At 44.3% G+C, this 24623-nt stretch overlaps 1 protein-coding gene across 9 annotated transcripts in view; it reads left to right on the top strand.

The window, feature by feature from the left end:
* The window catches only part of FGGY (FGGY carbohydrate kinase domain containing), a 523869-nt gene that overhangs the window by 387285 nt on the left and 111961 nt on the right, over positions 1 to 24623 (top strand). For all 9 annotated transcript variants that reach the window (XR_009735607.1, XM_061413058.1, XM_061413061.1 and 6 more), the window contains 3 exons: positions 11831 to 11905; positions 18170 to 18290; positions 24346 to 24440. Coding sequence is in view for 8 of the 9 variants with exons in the window: in XM_061413058.1 (XP_061269042.1) it covers positions 11831 to 11905; positions 18170 to 18290; positions 24346 to 24440 (291 nt within the window). In the remaining variant the exon portion in view is untranslated. The remainder of the gene's footprint in view (positions 1 to 11830; positions 11906 to 18169; positions 18291 to 24345; positions 24441 to 24623) is intronic.

The following is a 24623-nucleotide window of genomic DNA, read 5'->3' as shown; positions in this document are numbered from 1 at the left end:
TGCCAAGGTCACAACACCAAGAAGCAGCAGAGCTTAGATGAAAACAGGAATCCCAGCTTTTAGGATGCACACCCATGTGCTGTGTGCTATGCCTAGTTGCTCAGTCATGTATTGGAGAAGGAAATGGCAACCCCCTCCAGTGTTCTTGCCTGGAGAATCCCAGGGACGGGGAGCCTGGTGGGCTGCCGTCTATGGGGTCGCACAGAGTCGGACATGACTGAAGTGACTTAGCAGCAACAGCAGCATGTCCAACTCTTTGCGACCCCATGGACACTGGTCTACCAGGTTCCTCTGTCCATGGGGATTCTCCAGGCAAGAATACTAGAGTCGGTTGCCATGCCCTCCTCCAGGGGATCTTCCCAACCCAGGTCTCCTGCATTGCAGGAGGATTCTTTATTTTCTGAGCCTAAGGGAAGCCTATCAGGGAAGCCTGAGAATGCTGGAGTGGGTAACCTATCCCGAGACTTCCTTAACTCATACCTCTGGAGTTCATGGGATGCACTGACTATAAAAAGGAGTCCCCAGAGCTCTATCATGCATGATTTCACACTGAAATCTATTTCACTCAGTCAATGTCACCTCCTATCTGACCACTAGCCTTCTTGCTTGTTCTCCCATTTTTCCCCTTACCCTGATTCTTGGATTTAAGCTCTAACCCTATCTTTTCTCAATAATAGTCCTGTTTTTCTTTCCACCCTCACTGACTCAGATTTCAGAAGTAATCACCACTCCTGGTTTGACCTGACTCTAAACCCTTCCACTTTAGGTGCCTACCCTCTTAAATAGAACAGGGTAAAACTCAGGAATCCTTCCATGAAGCTTGATAGGAATCACTTTCTTTTATTCTGGTAAGAGTTGGCTTCCTGCCATGTTACTAGCTGTTTCATTTCTCCTTCAGTGATGCAGGATTGACCTGTGGCACTGGATTCAAAAGAGCGATGGTTAGAGGGTGGGCAACTTAATAGTATGCTTGAACCGAGTAGCCACCTATGTAAATATTTCTCCTTGCCACTTGATAAATGAGGCATGGAGAGGTAAGGGTCATGCATCTGATGTTTGAAAGGAGGCTGGGTAACAGCAGTCAACATCAAAACGTTTAACACCAATGATTCTAGGTTCTTTAAAAACAAAAACAATACTTTTTAAAGAGGTATGATGTGGTCGTGTGGTCATAGAGATGAAGCTAAATACCACCAGTAATGGTTGTGTGTCTTAGATAGTAGACGTATGTGTGATTTTTATTTTGAATGATTGGTTGGATAGCTTTTAGTCAAGTGAAAATTGGTTGGATAGCTTTTACTCAAGTGAAACAATAAAGTGAGCCCAGGATTTGAAGTCAGACGTAGCTTGAAAATGTGCCAGCTGTGTGTGACCTCTGAGGTTAGCTCTGTGAGGTCTGTCTGCCTGTCAGTAAGCAGGGGCAGCAGAGGCTTCCTTGCAGGGTCATTGTCAGAATCAAATGGAGAGACTGTCACACAGCAGACAGACAGCAACGGCAGCTACTTTTGAACTGTAGGTCCTGCTTAGTGGGCCTTACTTGCATGTTTACAAGATGGCCTTTGAATCCCAGGCAGCTGGTCACAAGCCATCCACTTTAGGCTCAGAACAGATGGTACCTACCAGCCACCAAGGCCTCCAGCCACAAACAATCAGCTAGAGAAACTAAACAATCACTTGGTCCATCACAGGAACCATGTTTCATACAAGGTTAGAGATTCGCCTTCTCTCTCCCAGGTTGCACTAGTGCTAAAGAATCCACTTGCCAATGCCACAGACGTAAGAGACGTGGGTTCCATCCCTGAGGTCTTCCCAGGGGATCCTGGAATGGCTACCCACTCCAGTATTCTTGCCTGGAAAATCCCCTGGGCTGAGGAGCCTGGTGGGCCACAGTCCATGGGGTCACAAAGATTCGGACACAACTGAGTGACTGAGAACACTTCACACTTGAGTATTTAAATTATCAGCCCTCAGTTTCATCATCAATATGATAGGAAACTCCCCTTTGCTGTGCCTTAGTTGTAAAAGAGTCCTTGCCTCCTTGTGTACACAACCAGTGTTTATTCTCAAATCAATATGCCCTCTTTGTTATGGTAGGTTTTAAAAAAATTCCTTTCCTGAAACGCCCACTCAGAGAAGTAAATTACCTCAGAGACATACCGGGAGGTGAGAACACACCACATTCACCAATTGGCTGAAACGTGTTTTCCCTGCTTCATTTTGCAAGTACAACACTACCCAGAACGGAAAGTTATTTTCTGGTTCTTTGAAGAGCTGTGATTTCTAACATAAGGCCATATGCTGCTCAAACTGCTGGAGAGGTTGAGCGCTGTTCCAAGGGCTCTTCAAAACAAGCACAGTGCAACGTGCGCACCGTGCGTGTGGAAAACTAGGAGGGAGTCAGGAAAGAAGCACTATGAGATCTTAGCCAGTTCCCAGAGGACTGACTCTCAGCTAGAGACGGACATGGCTGAACAGAGTCAGATGTGGGGGAGTCAGCAATTCTGGTGAGTGTGTGCAGAGAAGCCAGAGGCTGTATCCCTGTGGCTTCGCCTGATTGGGAGATAGATGATCGAGTTGGAAGCTCATGGACCAATTAAGCAGCGTTTGAATGATATATTTGTAAGCCTTGGAAACACGTGGACTCTTTGACATGAGTTTATTGATTTTTTTGGTTCTGATTTAATATTGTTTTATGTACCATTCTTTCACATATTGTTTTTGCCTATGAAAAATTGACTCTTATAATGAAGTTTAATATCTTCAGTATCATTTAACTGGTTTTCAGATAATGTATTTTTTTTATTAAAGCAACTAATTTACCAGCTAGTATGATGATTTGTAATAGGTGCTTTTTTTTTCAGGAATCATGACCTACCAAGCACCATGATAGATGCCTTCCAAGCATCATCACCAGCTTTCTTTATAACCCTGCAAGACAGTATTATTACCGCATTGAAAACAGTGGAGAAATTGAGGGTCAGAGAGTCTAAGTAATTCACTCAGGGAAGAAAAGACCAGAAGTAGTAGTAGAACCCAGTCAGTTCAAACCGAGGTCACTGACATTCTCAAATTAAAAATTAAATCTTTGTATTTTTGGCATTCCTTTTGTTCTGTTTTCAATCTGTCTGAAATATTTCTCCCTTAGTTTAGTGATTTTTTTTTTTTTTAATTGCAGTATAGAATCAGTCTTTTCTTAGTGCTTTTTATCTTCCCTGTATGCACCAAATGACAAAACTGGGGCTAGGGGGCAGTGTGGATTGTGAACAGGATCCTTTCTCAAGATAGTGTATCATGATAAAAGATTGAGGAGTAAATCAGGTGGAAATCTGCCAGGAAGACCTAAGAGATGAATAATGGGAAATAATTAAGGCCAGAGGACCCAGGATGGGATCCAAGTTGTGTGTAAATCCAAGACAGGGTTATATAACAGCAAATGTGAACCAGGACTGTTGACCAAAACAGCCTTGTTAAGTGCATATTAAAATATATGATTATTTTAGATTTAGATTTTTTAGACTTAGGTTTAGCACATCAGAAGCAAGGCAGATGAAGGTGTGAAGTACCTGGTACATCTGTGCTGTGCTGTGCTAGGTCGCTTCAGTCATGTCCAACTCTTTGCGGTCCTATGAACCGTAGCCTGCCAGGCTCCTCTGTCCATGGAATTCTCCATGCAAGAATACAGGAGTGGGTTGCCACTTCCTACTCCACCTGGTACATCTGGGAAACAGCAAATGGACTAGTGTTCTTGGTATAGAGTTCACCAACAAAATAGGCTGTGAAGGAGAATGTCAGTCCGTTCTCCCGTTGTCATATGTGTATTAGTTGTCCATTGCTTCTGGAATAAATTACCACAAGCCTAGTGGCTTAAATGTATTTTTTATATTTATTTGTAAGTGATTTATCTAACGTTGGCTCTGCTGGGTCTTCGTTGCTACGCACGCACTTTCTCTAGTTGTGGCGAGTGGGGCTCCCCTTTGCTGTGTTCAGGCTTCTCATGGTGGTGGCTTCTCTTGTTGCTCAGGCCTCAGTGGTTGAGGTGCACAGGCTTAGTTGCTCCATGGTATGTGGAATCTTTCCAGACAACGTATCAAACCCTTGTCTCCTGCGTTGGCAGGCAGATTCTTAACCACTGGGCCACAAGGGAAGTTCAAGGCTTAAATTTATTATCTCACAGTTATGTAGGTCAGAAGCCCAGGCTGGCCCAACTGGTTTCTCTGCTCCTGTTTTCACAAGACCAGAACTAAGGGAGGTTCTGGGAATAATCTGCTATCAAATCCTTCAAGTTGTTGGCCAAACTCAGCTCTGTGCAGTTGTAAGACAGAGGTGCCTGTTTCCCACATAGCTGTTAGCTAGGGATCCTCAGATTTGAGAGGCCACATGAATGCCTTGGCTCATCATCCTCTTTCTCCATCTTCAGAGCCAGCAATGGCAGATCAAGTCCTTCCCATGCTTTGAATCTCTCTAATTTCCACTTCTACCTCATCTCTCCTACATTATTCTACTGTATCTCTTGACTGACTCTTCTGTCTTCCTCTTCTGTTTTTAATAGCTCACAGGATTACATTGGGCCCAAATGGATAATCCAGGGTAATATCCCTATTTTAAGATCAACTGGCTAGTAACCAGTTCCATCTGCAAAAGCCCTTTATAGCAGTGCCCAAATTAGTGTTTGGTAGGGTAGTCAAGGGAGAAGGCAATGGCACCCCACTCCAGTACTCTTTCCTGGAAAAGTCCCATGGACCGAGGAGCCTGGTGGGCTGCAGTCCATGGGGTCACTAAGAGTCAGACATGACTGAGCAACTTCATTTTCACTTTTCACTTTCATGCATTGGAGAAGGAAATGGCAACCCACTCCAGTGCTCTTACCTGGAGAATCCCAGGGACGGGGGAGCCTGGTGGGCTGCCATCTGGGGTCACACAGGATCAGACATGACTGAAGTGACGCAGCAGCAGCAGCAGGATAGTCAGGGGATGTTAACCTAAATTTGGCCTATCACATTGTGTTAATACATTTATATGCATTTCCCATTTCTGGATGAGTTTTTGACAATGCCAAGTGTTGGTCTCCATCCCCGATACTGATAACCTATAAATATTTTGGGGAAATTTTATCTCCCTTTCTCTTCCAGGCTGCTGACTATCTGAGACCTGTTCTCCAATCTCTGGCCTCTCTCCAGAGGTTTACCGGAAATCTTTCTCTGATCCTCCTTATTTCCTTGCTATATGCCCATCATCTCCTTCATTACTGACTGAACAGCAGAGAGTTTCTTATTCCTTTGTGTTCTGAAAAGTTTTCAGTCAATTCCCTTGAGCCTTGGATACTCCATCAAACTCTGATGACCCTAGAAAATCTTATGACAAAGAATCCCATTTTCTTGTCTTTCATAATGTTTAGAAACCCCTCGAGCTCTATTTCTAAGCATTTTTTTTCTTACCAATATACATAATCACTTAATTTTTTGAACAACTAAGAAGGGAAAAACTTAGCTAACTAAATTACTAATAGACCTTTGTTTATAATCTCAACTACTCCGTGGCCTATGGACCTATAATTGACATAACCAAGGTTTAGGGCAATTGTTCCTACAATTTATCATGCATTCAGGCCTTGCTAAAAATGCAGATTGCTGGGCCCCCACCAAAAGCTCAGTAACTAGAAGTTGGATCACAGGAAATCTGCCTTTAACTCAGACCTCAGGAAAGCATTAAGAGAGAAGCCCAAGTTCACACAGCTGCCTGGGGGGTACAGGATTTCAGCTGAAGTCTAGGGTGAAGATCATGTGTCTTTCCTTTCACAGAATGAACGGAAGTGTGTAGGTTGATAAGGACTAAGGCTTCTCCAAGAAGTCCTTGAAAGTGAGTCTTCCACTGTCCTATTGCTGGCCGCTCATCGGGGCACCCTGCTTCTCCACACTCCTGGACGTCTCACGTGATCCTGATCTGACACCCAGCACTCTTTCTGCTCTGCCTTCCCCACCCTATACCACTACTGGTCTTCAGTCCCCATCGCTGATACCCTGGGAGTACCCACAGCATGTTGCAGGAGATCTTTTGTTTCTATATCCCAATTAGTGAATGAGATTGAGCCGCTCATGTAATTCAGAAGAACAGAAGTGAACATTTATTAAGAGAAAAGGGAAGAGTATGAACATTTATTAAGCGCTATAAGTATCTAGCTCTTGTCGATTTGGTACAGCTTGCATAAAAGGTTAGATGCTTTGCAAATGATAACTCATTTAATTATTAAATACCTTGAGGTATTATTATTCTTATTTTACAGAATTTAAAAAACTGAGGCTCAGACAACAAAACTCACAATTGTCCTGCCGTCAATCAGAGAGAACATCTTACTCCAAAGTGTATCATCTTTCTTTCACCTTTATAAATCCCAATAGTATTTACATAAATGTTTTATAATCATACCTAGGAGGTTGAAATTATCCATTGCAGTTCACGTCTCTTTGGCCACCATATGCCTCTAAATATTAATTATGAATGTTTTCTGTTACAGTCTTCATTTCACAATAGTCAAAATAAATAAAATATGCTTACCATTGGAACTCTCCATGGGGGCTTCCCCACTCATTTCACTCTCTCCCAAGCATTTGAAACAGGCACATGTGCATCTATAAACAGATTCCTTCCAGTTATGCTTCCTTTTCATATCTTCTTACTGATGGAGCCATTCAGCCTTCAGCCAAGAGTATCGGCTCCTCTGGCCTGTTCCAGCTTTCTGGCTGGTTGCAAAGCTGTGCCTCCCCCAGGACATCCTGGCATCTCCAGGGCTCTGACACCTCTTGCCATGATAGCTCCATGAGGGTCCTCTGTAGCCTCCTGAGTGGTCCACATGACAGACACACCTTAGAAAGTTCCATCTTGGGTTGACTGTCATTTGATTTTTGTCAAGATGAGGCTGGGATGCCTGATACTTGAGGGAGAATCAAATGATTATCTGTTCTTCTACTGTCTCCATTGGCAAATAAGGTGAGATGTCAAGAAAGCAGGGACCCTGGGCCATAGTAATTTCACAGTTTAGAGAGAAGTGTCTTTCACTGAGTCACATTTCAACTCATGTCTCTGGTATTAGTGGTGAGGGAATGTTGGAAATAGCCATGGGAGAACCATTCTTGCTTATTACTCCCTTTTGATACTGAAGGTCTTCCATATGATGGTCCATGTAATAAATTCCTCCCCAGGAATAATTTTGTCTCTCTTGAAGAGTGATATGTTTTATTTGTCATAAATGAAAGGCTGTGCCATCCATCATGTTTCTTTTTTTTGCCATAGCTACTAGTAAACCAGCTCAAGAGTTAAATTTAGTACTCATTTACCTTGATCATCTCATTCTCCGTTTCTGAAGAAAAGAAACTATCTTCTCTTTTCTTCCCTATGATTTCTGAGCTTTGAAAACACTCAGAATTTAGAGAAGGGTTCATCGTATCTTTTTGTTTGAATATAAATACGTTGGGGAAGTTCTCCTGAATAGTTGCTGGGATTAAGAAAACTCAATCTAGTGGTATTTTAGTCCTCCTCTCTCATGGGTTCTTACTAATTGAGAAGAGTATCAGAACCAGTTACATTGTCAATGTTATTATACAGAGCCCTAATAAATTAATAGGAAAATGGTCTATATAAAAAGTCAAAACCCTCCATCACAGTTTATCCACATGTGGCATTCAGGACCCTCCTGTGGATGGATGTTGATCTGCCAAACAGACTCGTACCCAACCACATGGAGGACCATGGTCAGATTCACACCTCACTGATAGCCAGCGAGAGGAAGCCAAAGCTAGACTACCTATTGGACTGACTCTGAAAGAGAGCTCTAAACCGTGGCCCAATAACTTTTCCTACCCTGTTGAGGTCAGGCCAGTTGTGAAGAAGAGAGAAAGAGAGACCACTTATGACTTGTGATCTTTACCAAGCACCACTGCACTCCCTGGGGCTGGTGTTCACAGAGGGTGTTTGGCTGAGGGGCCTTAGGGCAGGGCTGAAATCCTGTCCACTCTGCTCCTTTTTATAATTCACTCTTCTCGATGGAATGTCTTGCATTTAGTCCACCTAGCAGGAGCACCGTTTTCTAAATCACACAACAGCCCCATATAACCTACAGGGTCACTTCTTCTGCTTCCCAGGTGGTGCAGTGATTAAGAATCTGCCTCCAATGCAGGAGACACGAGTTTAATCTCTGGGTCAGGAAGATTCCCCTGGAGTAGGAAATAGCAACCCAGGTGGTTCAGATGGTAAAGAATCTGCCTGCAATGCAGGAGACCCTGGTTTGATTCCCGGGTTGGAAAGATCCCCTGGAGAAGAGAATGGCTATCCACACCAGTATTCTTGGGGCTGCCCAGGTGTCTCAGACAGTAAGGAGTCTGCCTGCAATGAGGGTTCTGCTGGCAGAATCTTCCTGCAGACTGGGTTTGATTCCTGAGTCAGGAAGATCCCCTGGAGGAGGGAATGGTTACCCAATCCAGTATTCTTGCCTGGAGAATTCCAAAGGAGACTGGCAAGCTACAGTTCATGGGGTTTCAAAGAGCCAGACATGACTGAGCAACTTAATACTTTAACTTACTTTCTTTTACTGCAGTCTCATAGAAATCACTTCCCTGATGAGGAAGAGAAAGTGTGGAGGTTCGGGGAGGGGGAAGAGCATGGGGTAAGCAACTATTAAGTGATGGTCCAGTGTTTTTCTTTCTTGGGGTGTGGAGAAAATATACCCACTCCACCTCTGTGAATTTATGAGGGGCTGAGGGAATAGATACTGTCTTTCCTGGTGGCTCAGACAGAAAAGAATCTTCCTGTAGTGCAAGAGACCCAAGTTTGATCCCTCTATTGGGAAGACCTCCTGGAGAAGGGAATGGCTACCCACTCCAGTGTTCTCGCCTGGAGAATTCCATGGTCAGAGGAGCCTGGTGGGCTATAGTCCATGGTGTCCTAAAGAGTCAGACATGACAGGAACAACTAACACTTTTGCTTTTTTTTTCACTTTTATAATTGTATATGACAGAGAGGGATAGGATGTTAGAAGAGAGAATGGCATTCATAAAGAAAAAGGAGCACTGAAGCGCCACACATTCAGCAAGTGTTAGCTTAGTGCTGCTGTGTACCAGGTCAATGACAGGCATGGGAGGTACTGTGGTGAGTAACACAGAGTCTGTCAGAACACCTGGGTTCTGGCTTCCATGAACCTCTGGATTCTCTCTTAAGCAAACTGCTTTCTCCTCTGTGTCATAAACCTCTATGTTATCAGTGTGGTTCATGTTCTCCTAGTTCCAACATTCTTACTGCATATTTAGGCCTCTGGAGAACTTTCTGAGAGATGTTCCTTCAGAGTTCTTGGCTGGAGAATATGTACCCCAAGAGCTCCTTTCTGGTTTCTCCTTCAAACCTCCCATGCTCCTTTGTGTTCATATCAACACCACTACTATCATTGAGTGGCTTCATAATCTGCCCTCTATCAGCAGGTAGCTCTACTGAATTCAGGAATACCCACTTTAGCAGACTTAGATGAGTAATCAGAACAGCTGGGTGACTTCCCTGGTGGTCCAGTGGTTAAGACCCTGTGCTTCCACTGCAGGGGACGTGAGTTAGATCCCTGGTCAGGGAACTAGATCCCACAGGCTATGCAGCCAAAAAGTTAAAATATAAATAAATAAATAAGCATGTGCATGTGCCGTGTGCTCAGTCATGTCTCGCTTTTTGCAACCCCACCGAATGCAGCCTGACAGGCTTCTGTGTCCGTGGGATTCTCCAGGCAGGGATACTGTAGTGGGTTGTCATTTCCTACTTCAGGGAATCTTCCTGATCCAGGGATCGAACCCACACCTCCTATATCTCCTGCATTCCAGGCGAATTCTTTACCCACTGAGCTATCAGCAACCCACCCCCCCCCCCAAAAAAAAACAGCCGGAACACAGGATGTTAAGTGAGAATAGAAAAGATGAGACACTGGGGAAGAGAGCGGGATTGACCATGGGCAGAATCACTCACAGAAGACAGGGAAGGTGTTTCTGCTTCAGACTGAAGGCAATGGGGGCAGAATTTTTCACATGATCAGTTTACTTTTGAGAATAAGCACTAGCTCCCTTGTAGAGAGGAGCAAGCCCCATTGGAAACAAGGAGATTTGATCAGGAGCTATTTCAGCAATCAGGAAGAATGTGCGGAAGGACCTGGATTAAGGAAGTGACTGACAAGATGAAGAGAGGGGATGGATTCAAAATAAATTTGGGAGCTCAAATGTACAAGACTTGGAGACTGATTAAACACAAGAAGGGAGAGGGAAGTCAGGGGAAAGTGCTCCCAGGTTTCTGGTTTGAGTAGTGGAGGGATATCTGTGCCCTGTAACAGGCCAAGGCTGACGCCTTAATCCTGGCCGGGGGTGGAATCTGGAGAAAATGATAAATGGGGCTGGAGCGATTGAAGGACAGAGACCTGGGTAGACCACTAGGCTCCCCCGTTTTAGTGCAGGCTGCATGTCACCACTTCATTGAACTCAGAAATGTAAATACCGTTGCTGCTGCTGCTGCTTCTAAGTCGCTTCAGTCGTGTCCGACTCTGTGCAACCCCATAGACGGCAGCCCACCAGGCTCCCCTGTCCCTGGGATTCTCCAGGCAAGAACACTGGAGTGGGTTGCCATTTCCTTCTCCAATGCATGAAAGTGAAAAGTGAAAGTGAAGTCGCTCAGTCGTGTCCGACTCTTAGCGACCCCATGGCCCTCAGCCTACCAGGCTCCTCCATCCATGGGATTTTCCAGGCAGGAGTACTGGATGTAAATTAATGTTGTCATGAAAATCTGAAGTGAACTGTGGCACTGATGCCCGCCAGCTTCGGACTAGACTTAAAGAAACCGGCAGTCTTCACCCTCTAGAAATGTCCCAAGAGAACACCTTCACAAATGGGAGACATGAAAGTGAGACCATGAACAAGTCTTGAAACTCCCCAAATCCAGTAACCTGTTGTCCTGGAACCTCTCAGAAATTTACATGCTCCATAAAAAAGCATGTGGTTTGGATTGACTTTAATTGAATTCCCTTGCAAACCACAGATTCTAAGTTATCCCCTAGTAGGTATAACATTCAGAGAAGGCAATGGCACCCCACTCCAGTACTCTTGCCTGGAAAATCCCATGGATGGAGGAGCCTGGTAGGCTGCAGTCCATGGGGTTGAGAAGAGTCAGACATGACTGAACAACTTCACTTTCACTTTCGTGCATTGGAGAAGGAAATGGCAACCACTCCAGTGTTCTTGCCTGGAGAATCCTAGGGACGGGGGAGCCTGGTAGGCTGCCATCTATGGGGTCGCACAGAGTCGGACATGACTGACGCGACTTAGCAGCAGCAGCAGCAGCAGGTATAACATTTATAGGAGACATGTTAGTTTACTCTGAATACCCCACTGATTTCTAACAGTAGCAGAACTCAGAATAAGATCATCTTTTACTAGAATGCCAGAGCTACATGTTGATTTCTGTAAGCCAAAGAAAATAGGTGTTGGTAATAAAAGAATAATGTTTTCAGATAAGAAGAAAAATATTTAATTCATTCCATGCTAATAAATATCAAACACAATCTCCTAAGAAAAACCACACACAATCTCCTTATACTGTTTGGTTTGTTTTTCTCTAATCCAACGCAAGGCATTTTCTTTGGGGGAAGAAAGAATACTTTTTCCAGGTCTGGAGATTAAACAATTTAGTAGTCGCTTCACGTTCAGCTTACAAAAAGGGGATTTGCATATGAACTTGCTTCGGCAAGAAAACACATCTGAGCGTGTTTCATGGGAACTATCTCTAACCATGGCTCCATCTTTTCTTTTCTTCATCCCTATAGGTCACTGGATTGAAACTATCTCAGGACCTCGATGATCTTGCCATTCTCTACCTGGCCACAGTTCAAGCTATTGCTGTAAGACACTTGAATGCCATTTTTAAAGAGATTTAGGTCTATTGATAAAGTTGAGACTGCATATCCCCCAGGATACATCCTATGCTGTTGTGACAGAGATTCTAGGGAGCTTGCCAAAAATAGATGCTTGTCCAGAAGGAAATTCTGAAGATCTTTATCTACTTTACTAATAGCTTCACATAGCTGAGAACTAAAAGGAGTTAAAATCTTAGAACATCTTACCTACCATTTATCTACTTTGTCTTCTAAGTTCAATTAAATAGAAGCAAGCAAGCAGATGCCATGTTCTTGTGCATTAAGAAGAGCTGGCATTAAGAATGTCCAGATTTATAAAATATATGATATTGTTCACTTTGCAAAAGCATCCAGTCCAGGGTTCCTTTAAATAGTAAGCTTCCTTGGAACATGAAAATGTTTGTTTTTATAATTAGGTGCTTAAACGAAAGCATTGGATGGTTAGGGAAGGAGAAAGGGGAGAATTCAGTGTTAGGAACTCCTAAACTGAAGATCAACCAGAAATGAAAACAAGTTTTTAGAAGGTCAAGCATCACTGTCTAAGGACTCATTGTCTAGAGGTGATCTGTGAGTGAGCTACAGGAGGGCTCTAAACCCTGAAATAACATGAAAGATTGCATGTATGTGCATGTTAGAAAGTGCATTTGAAGGGAGTGAATCATGGCTTTCAGGATCTCAGAGCTGGTAGGAACTCCAAAATAACAATAATCCAGTGAGGCTTAGTTGCTCTGCTCTGGAAAGGGAGTTGGAGACTAAAGGAAAGGAGAATCAGTTCCCTGAATTCTGAGTCATAGTTTATTTTTCAGAAATATACCTACTTAAGCAAAGTACTTTTATTTATTCATGCTATATAGATACAACTATATGCTATTCAATTACTCTGTTCTCCACATGCCACTTTCATATCCTCATTGGTTTAAAGAATAGAATTACATACATAGTTTCTATATGTCCATATCATCAACTAAAGTACTTTCCTTTTGTTTGGATTTACCCAGGTACCACATATATACAATAAAAGAGCCGAGTTGGCCAACACAATTAAATAATCCTTTTTAGCTTATAAACAAGTTCATCTAGAAACAACTTACTGAAGCAACTGTCTTATTGATATAAGAGCTTGTCCAGTCCAGTAATACCAGTCAGCCTGCTTTATTTATGGGAACTTGGTTTAAAAAAAAAAAAAAAAAAAGGATAGTTCTGACATCTCTCAAAATGGCAAGAGTGACTAGTATGAAAAGATGAAAAAATGGAGAACAGAAATATGCATCAGTAGTAAAGGTAGTTATTTAGTGATCTTGCTTTATAGTAAAGATAATAATAATAAATGATACAGTTTTGAGATATTATGTACCAGGTAGTAGGCTAAATATTTTACATACATTATATGACTTTACCTTATGAGGGAGGAATTATAATCCCTGTTCCAAAGATTAGAATCTAAGCCTAAGTGAGGTTAATTAACTTGCTCAGTTTCATACCGCTAGTAAGTGGCAGAACTGGGATTTAAACCCACAGATTTGTAAAATAAACCTGGGTACACAGTGTATTGAGGAGCTTTTATTTTCTGATGTTGATGTGTGGAAAGTCTTATAGTGGAATGAATCACAGGCATTAAAATGAATAATCTAGGAAAATATCAGAGCTGCATGAGGCTCATCCTTCTGAGTCCCTGCTAAGAGGGAAACATGAAGAAGGAGGCCACCCAGGATGAGCCAAGGGTCACCATCATCTGATGATCATCCCTGTTCCCTCTCACTGATGCCCACTGCCTGTGCCAGGCACCAAATAGGGTACCTTACCCACAGTGAGTAACCCTGTAAGTAGGTGGGCTTGTCTCATTTTACAGACAGGGAACACTGCTTGCCAAGGTCAAACAGCTAGTGCATGGCAGAGTCAGAATCTGAACCTCTGTCCTTCTGCTCTCTGGCTTTTGCTCTTTCATGTTACCATGCTACCATTGCTCTTGGATCAGTTTGTAAAAGCTACGTGATTGAAATAAGCCTTCAGGCATTCCCAAGAACAGTTTTGATTTGACACATTTTAGAAAACATCATTAATCTGGCCAGGATTGTCCCACAGAGTCCCCTTCCTGGTAAGAACAGTGTAGCAGAAATCCAAGAATGTACAATGCAGGCCATGGGTGGGGGAAGGCTGGGGCGGGGGAAGCCAGCTACATTTTCCAGAACACCACACACTTGGCAAATCACTTTTGTTTGTAATAGGTCGTACATGTATTAAAAGCTATCATATTTATTCTCTCCATTGTTTTAATGACCTTTATAGCACCACAAAGGAAAGGCAATTGAAGACAGATTTTTCAATAAGGCTATGTTGTGCAGTCCATTGAACTGTGAGGAGTTCGGTCTGTTTTGCAAAAGTATCTGGGTGTTCTGATCTTTTAGTTCATTTGTGTGTTTTAATGTGCATTTTAATGAGCATTCTAATACCAGAGATTTTCCCATGATGTTCAAAAAAATGTGTTCACTGACTATGAATATTCCTTACACCTATTGATTATAAAGTTATTTAAGCACATTCCTCTCCATAGCAATATCTATGGTTGACATTTTCTAAGAACAGAATGAAATTAAAGAGATATTGTAGTGAAGTTAATTTGAGACTATGCAAAACCCTTCATGAAGTGAAATTCTCTCTTGACCAAGCTTAATTGAAAGACCTGTCAAACACCCAGTTTATCCATAGCCTGTTCATCTATAGTTTTCTTTGCAGAATAGACTCTTTAAAAGTACTATTTGCATTTGAAGTCTCTCTATTTGCATTTGGTTCTGTACATTCCCAGTGGAACGGCCTAATTTTAATTTAAATTTCTCTGTGAAAACATTTTTTCCAGAAAGGTGAGCACAAAATCATTTTAGCACAAAGCCCTTTGGTGGGGCGTTTAAGGAGGGTGGAGTGTTTCACACAGAGTGGCGTTTAAGTTGCCGAAAGGGAAGGCCCTGTAACTAACCAGCAGCCTGAGTGGGAATTTCCTGCTGACAATGCCACACGGAGGATAGATCGGCCATCCCAGCCCCTCTGGAGGGAGCGCCTCTTGTTCTGATCGCTTCGCAACTTTTCCCAGAGAATGTGCTTTGTGTTACTCTCCTCTCAGGCCTGCTAATCACATGAGCCCCCAGGTTTCTGGTTTTAGAAATATCAGAAATATCCATTTTGCACGGCATCTCCATGCACGTTAGGAGGCAGCTTCCCCTCCCCTGAAGCAGACTGCATGGCTTTAAGCAAATTATGGAAATCCTAAATGGGGATAATAATATGCAGCTTTTGATTTTTTTTCATAAAATTAGAAGTGATGTTAAAGAGCATAGCAGAGTGCTTAGCCTATAGCTAATAACCAGAATAGCTCTCATTTCTAAATACCTTCCGTGTACTAGACACTCTTCTGTGAGCTTTACATATGCTGTCTACAGCAGCAACTTTGCAAGGTAAATATTTCTGTATTTCATCAAGTCTAAGACCACATTTTAAATTTTCGTTGCATATTAACATTTTAGACAGTCCATGGAGTTATCAAATGAAAAATATGATGTTTTATTCCCATTTTTAAAATGAGAATTGAGTCATGGAAAGGTTAGGTGTGAATTTGATTCTAAAAGTAGGTAAAATGCCTGAATGCCTTCCCAGGTTTTTTTTTTTTTTTTGGTTTGGTTTTTTTAATTCAAAAGCCATACTCTTATTTCCTAGGTGCAGATTCATGCTCCTAGAGTAGACTAGGGTTACCTGGAATCCACGGACACCAAATGATCCATGGCAGATGTAAGGCCATTTGTAGGGCTCCTAAAATTAATTATAATACTATTTTATATATGACTTTTTTCTGGGGAGGTCAGTAGGCTTTATCGTATTCTCAAGAGGGTTCATGACTGCCGCAAAAAGCTTAAGAAAGAACACCTGGGGGTAATCAGGCATATTCAATAAGCAGGATCTGGTCTTATAGGGTACAACTTGTTTTAATCTTTTCTTTAACACACTACATCTGTGGATGATCTTTGGCGGCCCAAGTTTTATCTAATCCATATTCTTACTAGACTCGCTAATAGCTCCAACAAACCTGAAGACCTGTGGGCTGGAAATGCCTGGTTCTGCTCCTGAACTGCCCCCACTATTGCAGGAAAGGGGACCTCTTCCAGGACTCAAAAAGGGGTCTAATACTCGGAAATGAACTGTCCAAGGAGACACACGTGCCGACAAAACAAGAGACTTTATTGGGAAGGGGCACCCGGGCAGAGAGCAGCAGGGTAGGGAACCCAGGAGAACTGCTCTGCCACGTGGCTCACAGTTTCAGATGTTATGGTGATGGGATTAGTTTCCTGGTTTTCTGTGGCCAGGGCCCTTCCTGGTGGTGCAAGCACTGCTCAGTCAAGATGAATGTCAGCAAGAAGGATTCTGGGAAGTAGTAGGACATGTGGTGTCTCCTTTTGACCTTTCCTGAACTCTTCCACTTGGTGGTGGCTTATTAGTTCCAGGTTCCTTGCTAGGACCTCCTCCATCCCTCATCATTTACTCCACAGCAATCAGGATTTTCTGCATCCTGATGATTTCCTAAACCCTCTTCCCTTCCTTTGGTGAAGCTCAGATACTGCATGTCCTCAAGCTGAGCTGTCGTCGCCTTCTTTGTGCACTTGAATGCCATCTGACCAGAACCACTGTCTACCTTCACTGAACCTGTGAAGCCCACACCCCACCTTCTTGGTGTTTGCACCATCTCTTACCTCCCAGATCCTTAACCTCCCTTTCTCCCTTGACCTTCTCCTTCCCCTTGACCTTTTCTTCCATCTGCTTCAGCCACTTCCTGGGTGCACACCTGGGACTTGGTCACTCTCCATAGTTGCTCTGTCTGAACATCTCAAGGGCTATCGTGACACCAAAATACCTTCTCCCTCATTTCTTCCCAGAGCCACTTTCTCTAACATCACTGTGCAGCTGCCTCCTAACATCATATCACAGTTCATCTTTTTGTTTTAATCCTCTCTCAAATAAATGATGATTTGGAGACTTCCAGTTTTTTAATGTTCTGGGAAATTATGGTTTTTAGCTACTCTAATACCCTACCTAAAACTAATGACTTATGTATTAAGATTCACCTTGATGACCCTATGGTAGTATCTTCTTGTCAAGCATCAGTTTTTACTGAGTTTCGTGAACTGAACAAGACAAGGATGAAAATAACACATTTTCGAAAGATAGGAAGACACAAGGGCTGAAATGAAAATACGGTGAAACTTGAGCCAAACAGGGCATGTGGTTTCTGCATCATCTCAGATCACTAAGGACTGATGAGGAATGGATTCTGGCACTGGAAACCGTCTCATTAGAACCACTACCTGGCTTCAGGTGATAACAAAGGTTCTTTTAGCCCTTTGCCAGCCTGAAGTCTTGTGGCTCACCTTCCTTGTGCAATGAGAGCCCTCTTTCCATGTTTCTGCTGCTGAGTTTGTTGGCGCCATTTCCAAGGAACTAACTTCTTTAGTTCCTCTTTAGGGAAGGAAAACTGACTTAGAGATCTCCAGCAGCGATCTTTTGAAACAGAGTTTTTTGGAGCAGAGCTGCCAGTCACTCCATTCCCCATAACTTATAGAGCAGAGGTCCCCAGCCTGCCAGGTTGCACAGCAGGAGGTGAGTGGCAGGTGAGCTAGCGAAGCTTCATCTGTATTTACAGTTGCTCCCCATCACTCATGTTACCAACTGAGCTCTCCTTCCTGTCAGATCAGCCACAGCATTAGATTCTTATAGGATCACGAATCCTGCTGTGAACTGCACACGTAAGGGATCTAGGTTGCACGTTCCTTATGAGAGTCATCCAGAAACCACCAACCCCACGCCAGTCTGTGGAAGAATTGTCTTCCACAAAACTAGCCCCTGGTGCCAAAAAGTTTATTGTAGAGGATCTGGACCATAGTGGATACTCATCAAATCTGTGTAGTTGAATGAACTGTGTTAACACTGTCAACTTGTTTTGTCAATGTATGACTACTGATAGAAGCAAATGGTATAATAATTCAGAAGGTTTTGGAATCAGGCAGACCCAGGTTGGAATTCCCACTCTGCAACTTAATATAATGGCATTATCACGAGCAATGTAATCTCCTTGAGTCCTGACTTTCTAAGAGAGTATATATATGTCAGGCTCCAAGTGCAGGTTCTACTGCTGGGTAAACACTTAGCAAATGTTCTATATCATTTCCCTTTGCTACCATGCTGATGCTTTCTTCTATTTTTCCTTTTAAGTTCGGGACACGCCTCATTATAGAGGCCATGGAGTCAGCAGGGCACTCGATCAGCACCCTTTTCCTGTGTGGTGGCCTCAGCAAGAATCCCCTTTTTGTGCAAATGCACGCCGACATCACTGGTAAGTATGAGGAGGAAGAGTAGAGATTATCCTAGACTTGACAGCACATGAATGTGGCCAAGATCTAGACAGGGTAGAAAAAAGGAGGATATAGGTGGGGTGCCATATTATTTGGAGCATTTATGTTAAAATGATTTTTTTCTTAAGTTAACTGCTGTTGTCATACCAGGAAAAGTGACTTCTATGTGTATCCAACTACTGGATGATGGTAAGAAATAAGAGAAGTTGGCAAGAGCCAGATCTTAGTTTTCAAATATTTACTTAAGAGTCTTGAGTACCTCTTCTCATACCCCACTTTGGGTAGTATTGAAGATACAGAAATGAAAACATGATTCTTGCCCCCAGAGAGCTCAGGGTCTGTGGAAAAGGCAGACAGCAAACAGACACATCACATCTAGTGTAGCAAGAGCTTTGAGTGAGAAAAGCACAGGGTGTTATGGAAACACCATGACCTTGCCCTGGTTTGGATCTGTAACAGTGCAGGGCAAGTGACTGGCGGAAGTGATAAGCAAACCATCTTGAAGAAAGATTGCCGAGCCTGGCTATGGTGGGAGCTGTGGGTGTCTGGCTGCTGGTGGGAATTTGAGCCCTGATTGAAATGTCAAGATCCTGTGATTCCTTCTCAACTCATCAGAACCAGAGATCATGACACAGATGGAGGGAATCCTGGGTAATGGGCTGATCCTTCTGTGATCTGAACAGACAAAAGCAAGCAGGCTTCATAGTGCAGACTCCCGAGCCCCATGGAAGGGACCCCATGAATAGGAGGCCTGCTTGAGTCCCAGTGGCTGACCTGGGCTCCTTTCCCTCTGGACCTGCTGCCCTCATGCCTTTTGCTCCCTTTTCTCCCACTGTCTCCTGAGAACTCATGTTCCCACTCCCCACCACCACACGGAGGCCAGGTACCAGGGCAGGGCAAGCAGAGGGAAATGGGAAAGGATTGAACCCTGCTCACAGCCCCAACTCCAGTCTCATCTGATTCTCCCTCCACTGGCCTCCATTCATCATGATCTCTTGCTGCCCCCCTGTCCCCTGTATGCCATACCTCTGATGAATGGGGGCTCCAGTTTTCTGCCAGACTCTCCCTTCCCCCCTCCAGGCCACGAAGATACCCACAGGTGAGAGCTTTCCCACACATGATGGGCAACATCACCCTCTTCACGTTATGAGATCAAACTCTGTTGTTGAACCCCTTCTTAGAGGTAGGGAAACAGAAGCATAGGCCAGTGAACAGTATCAAAAGCACACGGTCTAAGGGTAAGTATGTAAAAATAGGAGTAGAATTGACTACACTCAACTGCACTCCTACTCTGTGTCAAGGTAAATCACTTTATTTACATTTAATCTGCACACACCACCAAAGGTAGGAATCGGTGCCCCTGTCTTACAGACAGGGAAACTGAGGGTCAGGGAGGTGACTTATATTGACCATCCAAGGTCAGACACCTGGTAGGTGCCAGACTAGGATGGTACCGGGTGTGTCCAGACCTAATGTCCTCTACACTATGCTGCTGACCCAGGTTTCTTAACTTTTCTGCCCAGTTTATAACCATTTAATGATGAATCCCCCTTTCCTAAAGTGTCCAAAACCTACGGAAATGGGCCATATGGAGGCAGAAAAGAAGACGTAAAAAAGGAGCCCAGGTTACCTTATAATTTTCCCTAAGAGAAAAGCCATAACTAGCTTGTTCAAATACAATTCATACTTCAGATCTGATCTGTGAGTGACTTTCCAACATCCAGCCTCCAAAGAGCCACCAAGACTTCCTACCTGGATCTAGGAAGGGAGATAAAATCAACCCTGGCTGACACATCACCCGAGGGAATAGGAAACAATGGCCCTAGAGCAGGGCAGCCGGCCCTGACTCTGCACTGTGGCTCCAGCCTTTAGGAAAGTGAGTTCTCTTCCAGGCCTCACACCACTGAGCTGACTCAGAAGAAAGGGGTGCAGTGGCTTCATAGAAAGTTCTACTTTGGAAACTGTTCTGCTTTAGGCTGTCAAATGAAAAGGCTGTTAATCGTTATTTGGATTCCGATTGAAACTGGACCCTTTGTCTCTGACTGTGGACCAGTTACAGTTTTGAACAAAGGGATCTTTTCTTTGGCCTGAAATGCCTCTGCCTGGGGAAGCCTGTGATTGACAAGTGATGGCAAAGTGCATCTGCCTTGAAATGCTTTGGGTTCTGCTAGACTCATTAATGCATCAGATAAAATAGTTCACATTCCAGGCAAAGCTGCCTTCTTCCTCTCCTTCACCCAGCACTCTGCAAAAAGAACACATTTGCATTTGTTTCTGTAAAAGACGGGTACACAAGCTGTGGGTGTATAGGTAGAGTGTTTGGTGCCTTGAAAGTTGTAATTGCTCTAGTTTTCCTGCAAACAAAGCTATAGAAAGAACCATAGACCTGATACATGGGTCTCAGGAATACATGTGAAAACATAATGGAATTTGGCAGATTCATTGGAGATAGTATGGAATAATGGAGCAGAGCACTAGCTCTGTGACTTTAGGCAAATTGCTTTACCACTCAGCCTCATTTCCCCCTTCTGAAAGGTAGAAATAATATTCTTTCCCTCATAGAGAGCATGCCGAGGAATAAATACTCATGAGTTTGTGTGCACCAATCTCTGTGCTTAGCTTAAGATAAGTGTTCAGTGAATGTTAGTTCACTTCTTCCCTTCAGGCAGCCCCACGCCGAAAAGATGGAGGTGCATTTTAGAAAAAAAGAAGTTAAATATTTTGTAAGCAAGTCTTTGCCATTTGGGGAACAGTCTGCTCCTGCCTGCTCCATGCAGGGAGAGCAGGGAGAGCAGGATTTTGCCAACTTGAGAAATGTCCTCTACGTGAGGAAGAAGAATCTTGTTGTACCCTGGGCATATAGTTAACTGTGGTTTCAAGAAATACTTGGTGTGTACTGAGTAATTATAGGTTTCTCTCACTGACTCGGGACTAAATGTTCCTCCTAAATTTTGTTTTGAAAAATTCTGGCCATTTCAGTAGGGGTTTCCCTGTGCCTGTCTTATTCATTATTCAGTCATTTACTCTTTCATGTATTCATTCTCTGAGTTTGGCACGGGCATGTAAAGAAGAACAGTCTTGTCCTGCCAAGAGGCTCATTACAAACAGAAAAAGTGTTCTTGTGCTCTGACCACTCTCCAGAGAGGATAGGGAGACCCAGAGGACGTTGGTGTCAGTATGAGTCAGATCCAAGCAGAGAGCAGATGACACACTCACATTGGATTAACTGGAGATACGTCCAGTAAAGGGTCTGTTTAGAGGCATGGGCAGGTTTGAGGGAAACCCCGGCCACCAGGCAGTACCATGAATCTACTCACAGTCTAACTACCCCGAGGCTTCCAGGGGCCAGGGCGGGAGGTAACCCACCTGGGGCTGAGGGGCTGCGTGAAGAAGGGCCGCCTGACTGCAGATGAGCTCAGTCAAGGATGTGATCAGAGGGCAGGGGGACTGCAGACATGGTCCATACAGGTCAGTGTCCCAGGACCCAAATCGGATAAACATGAAGAATTTGGGATTTTCCAGGCAAGAATAATGGAATGGGTTGCCATGCCCTTCTCCAGGGGATCTTCCAAATCCAGGCATCAAACCCTCATCTCTTGTGTCTCCTGCATTGGCAGGCGGGTTCTTTGCCACTAGTGCCACCTGGGAAGCCCAGTTTAGTGCTTTCTCTAAGCCACAAACTCTTTTAAGTGCCTTATTTACAATATCACTTTTTTTTTTTAAAGTATAGAAGTTGGGTCAATTTTTTATGAGAATGTTCCGAAACAGTATTAAAAATGCTCAAATAAGCTTGTAAATTCTCACAACAACTCTGTGAGATCAGTGGAATTTCAACCTCATTTTGCAGCTGGGAAAACAGGCACAGAGAGGTTAAATAACTCACCTAGGGTCACACAGCTAAGACAGGGAGGAAGCCAAAATTCAAACCCTGGCAGCCTGACTCCAGAGTACTTTGGGCTGCAACTGGAGAGCTGAGAGGGGATCCACCCAGCTCCCCCTGGAGTCCCATTCCTGAGGACAGGGGCCGTGAGCAGTTCTTCTTTGCTCAGACCAGTGAGGCTTTAACAGGGAAAGAAAGGCTAGGAGGCAAGCAGCATGTGGGATGATGTCATGTGATAAGTCCAAAGCCCATGGGATGGTCAAGATCACATTCCCATCCCCACGATCCCCAGACTCTGCAAAGGCTTGTCATGCTCTCTCCACGTGTGGCCCACACAGCCCTCCCACGTGGCCTGGTGTCTCTCCTGCCTTCTGGACGACTGATGGGCATCTCCCCCATTCTTTCCCCACTGGTCCACTTTCCAGCCCAGGCGAAGTGCACCTAGAAGGCCCTCACCCCTCATTGAGATTCATCCTAACACCACCATTCTGAAAGGGATTGTGTTGAGCCCTGCACGTACCCTTTCCCATTAAATTCCAGCAAACCTGTTATTATCCCCATTTTACACAGGGGGAAACTGAGGCTAAAAGTGTATAAATGACTTGCTGAAGAACACAGGGCTAGTGGAACCAGGTTGAGCTTTTCCCAGAGACCCCACCCCATCTTATCAGCAAAGTCTCCAGCACTGCCCCTGTGGGTGGTGCTGGTATTCCTAAGTCTGCTGGGATATGTGTGAGAATTCTGTCCCCTGTTCCCTTCATCAAGGGTAGCTGGGGAAAGGGCCCCAACCTTGGAGTGGGATGATGAGTTAGGAGATGGTGGGAGGGCAGAGGAGGCTATGTCCAGGAAGTCTTCCCCAGAAAAGACAGGAAGAAAAATCCAGTCTTTGGAAAAACAATGTCTTGAGTAAAGGAAGATCCTACAGGTCTGGCCACAGAGCTTACCTCTGTGGAGTTTGCTGCCATCTCCTGATTATCAAAAATATTTATATTTTATGTATTTTTTTTCATATGCACACATATAAAATACTAAGAATTCTAAATTATTCCTATTCATCTTAAGTCCACTTTGAGCTAGGAGTGTTCCTTCCTACCTGGTGGACCCCTACTCATCCTTCATAGTCTTATTGAATCCTGAGCTCCACTGCTCTGACCCCCTTCCCCATCTCAAAAATTTATTCGTTCATCATATAAGCACTTACATGTGCTCAATACCAGTCTCAATTCTAGGGATTCAGCAGTGGACAAAATAAAGCCTCTGCCCTCATGGAGCTTGTGTTCTAGCAGACAAGACAGAAAACCAGAGAAGTAATAATACAGTGTTGAAGGGCATTGAGGAAGTCAAGGGGGATAAGGGATGTTGTGGGTAAGTTGTCATTTTCCTTCGGATGGCCAGGAAAGCCACAATGGGAAGACATGTTTGCACAAACTTGCAGGAAGGAGTTGCCCCAGGGACATCCTGAAGGAAGTGACCCAGACAGGAGGAACAGCACAGGCAAGGCCTGAAGCTGATTCAGGAAAGAGCAAGGTGACAGGATCATGCGGCCTGGAGGAGAGGAGGAGCCAGTCAGGGTGGGAGAAGTAGCCCGGGTCCTGGAGTGCCTTGTCAGCCTTGGTGAGGGCTTTCGCTTGCACTCTGAGAGATGTAGGAGCACCCCCCCTCCAAGGTTCATCACACCCTCTGTCACACTTCCCTTTTCTTAGTGCATCTCAGTTATAGACTGAACCCCATGTGAGGCCTCTGTCTCTTTCTCATCCATCTCCCCTTTGAGACCTGAGTAGCAGAGAAGTCAGATTCATCTCTGTCTACCATAGGCTCAGTAGAGCACTTCAGAAAAGTTTGTAGAAAACTACTCGAAATGGCAGGTAGCAGCTAGCAGAAGCCTAGAAACCCTAGGCAGAAAGGTCTCCTGAGTTGAGGTGTGTGTGTGTGTGTGTGTGTGTGTGTGTGTGTGTGTGTGTGTGTGTGTGTGTATTGGTTCCCAAGGGACCCTTGTCTACGGTACTGGCAGGCAGGTAATCCTACAGAACTGGAACTGCAGGGGGCAGGGAGGGAGCCCTGCCGCTGCCTCTACATCAGGCGTTTGTGCTGCCGGGGCTGCTGACTGGCTCCCCTGGCCCTGCTCCCTAACCAAGGTGTGGCCTTGTTCTGCGCAGGCTTGCCTGTGGTCCTGTCACAAGAGGTGGAGTCTGTTCTTGTGGGCGCTGCTGTTCTGGGGGCCTGTGCCTCGGGGGATTTCGCTTCTGTACAGGTATGTGAGGACCAAGGGGTGGGCCGTGGCCCCGCCCCTGTCTGGGGCTGTCCTTCGTCTTGACAGCAGCTCATGTCTTGCAAAACACACACAGGATATAATTAAGAAATGATAGGTTCCAGCCAGGGAAAGCACAAACACTTCTAGCCTCAGACGTATTTATTGCAGTTTTCATTTGACTTG

This window comes from Bos javanicus, chromosome 3 (genome assembly GCF_032452875.1).
Source record: "Bos javanicus breed banteng chromosome 3, ARS-OSU_banteng_1.0, whole genome shotgun sequence".
NCBI lineage: Eukaryota > Metazoa > Chordata > Mammalia > Artiodactyla > Bovidae > Bos > Bos javanicus.
Note: the sequence above shows the minus strand (reverse complement) of the source record. Positions and strands in the feature narration are given on the sequence as shown.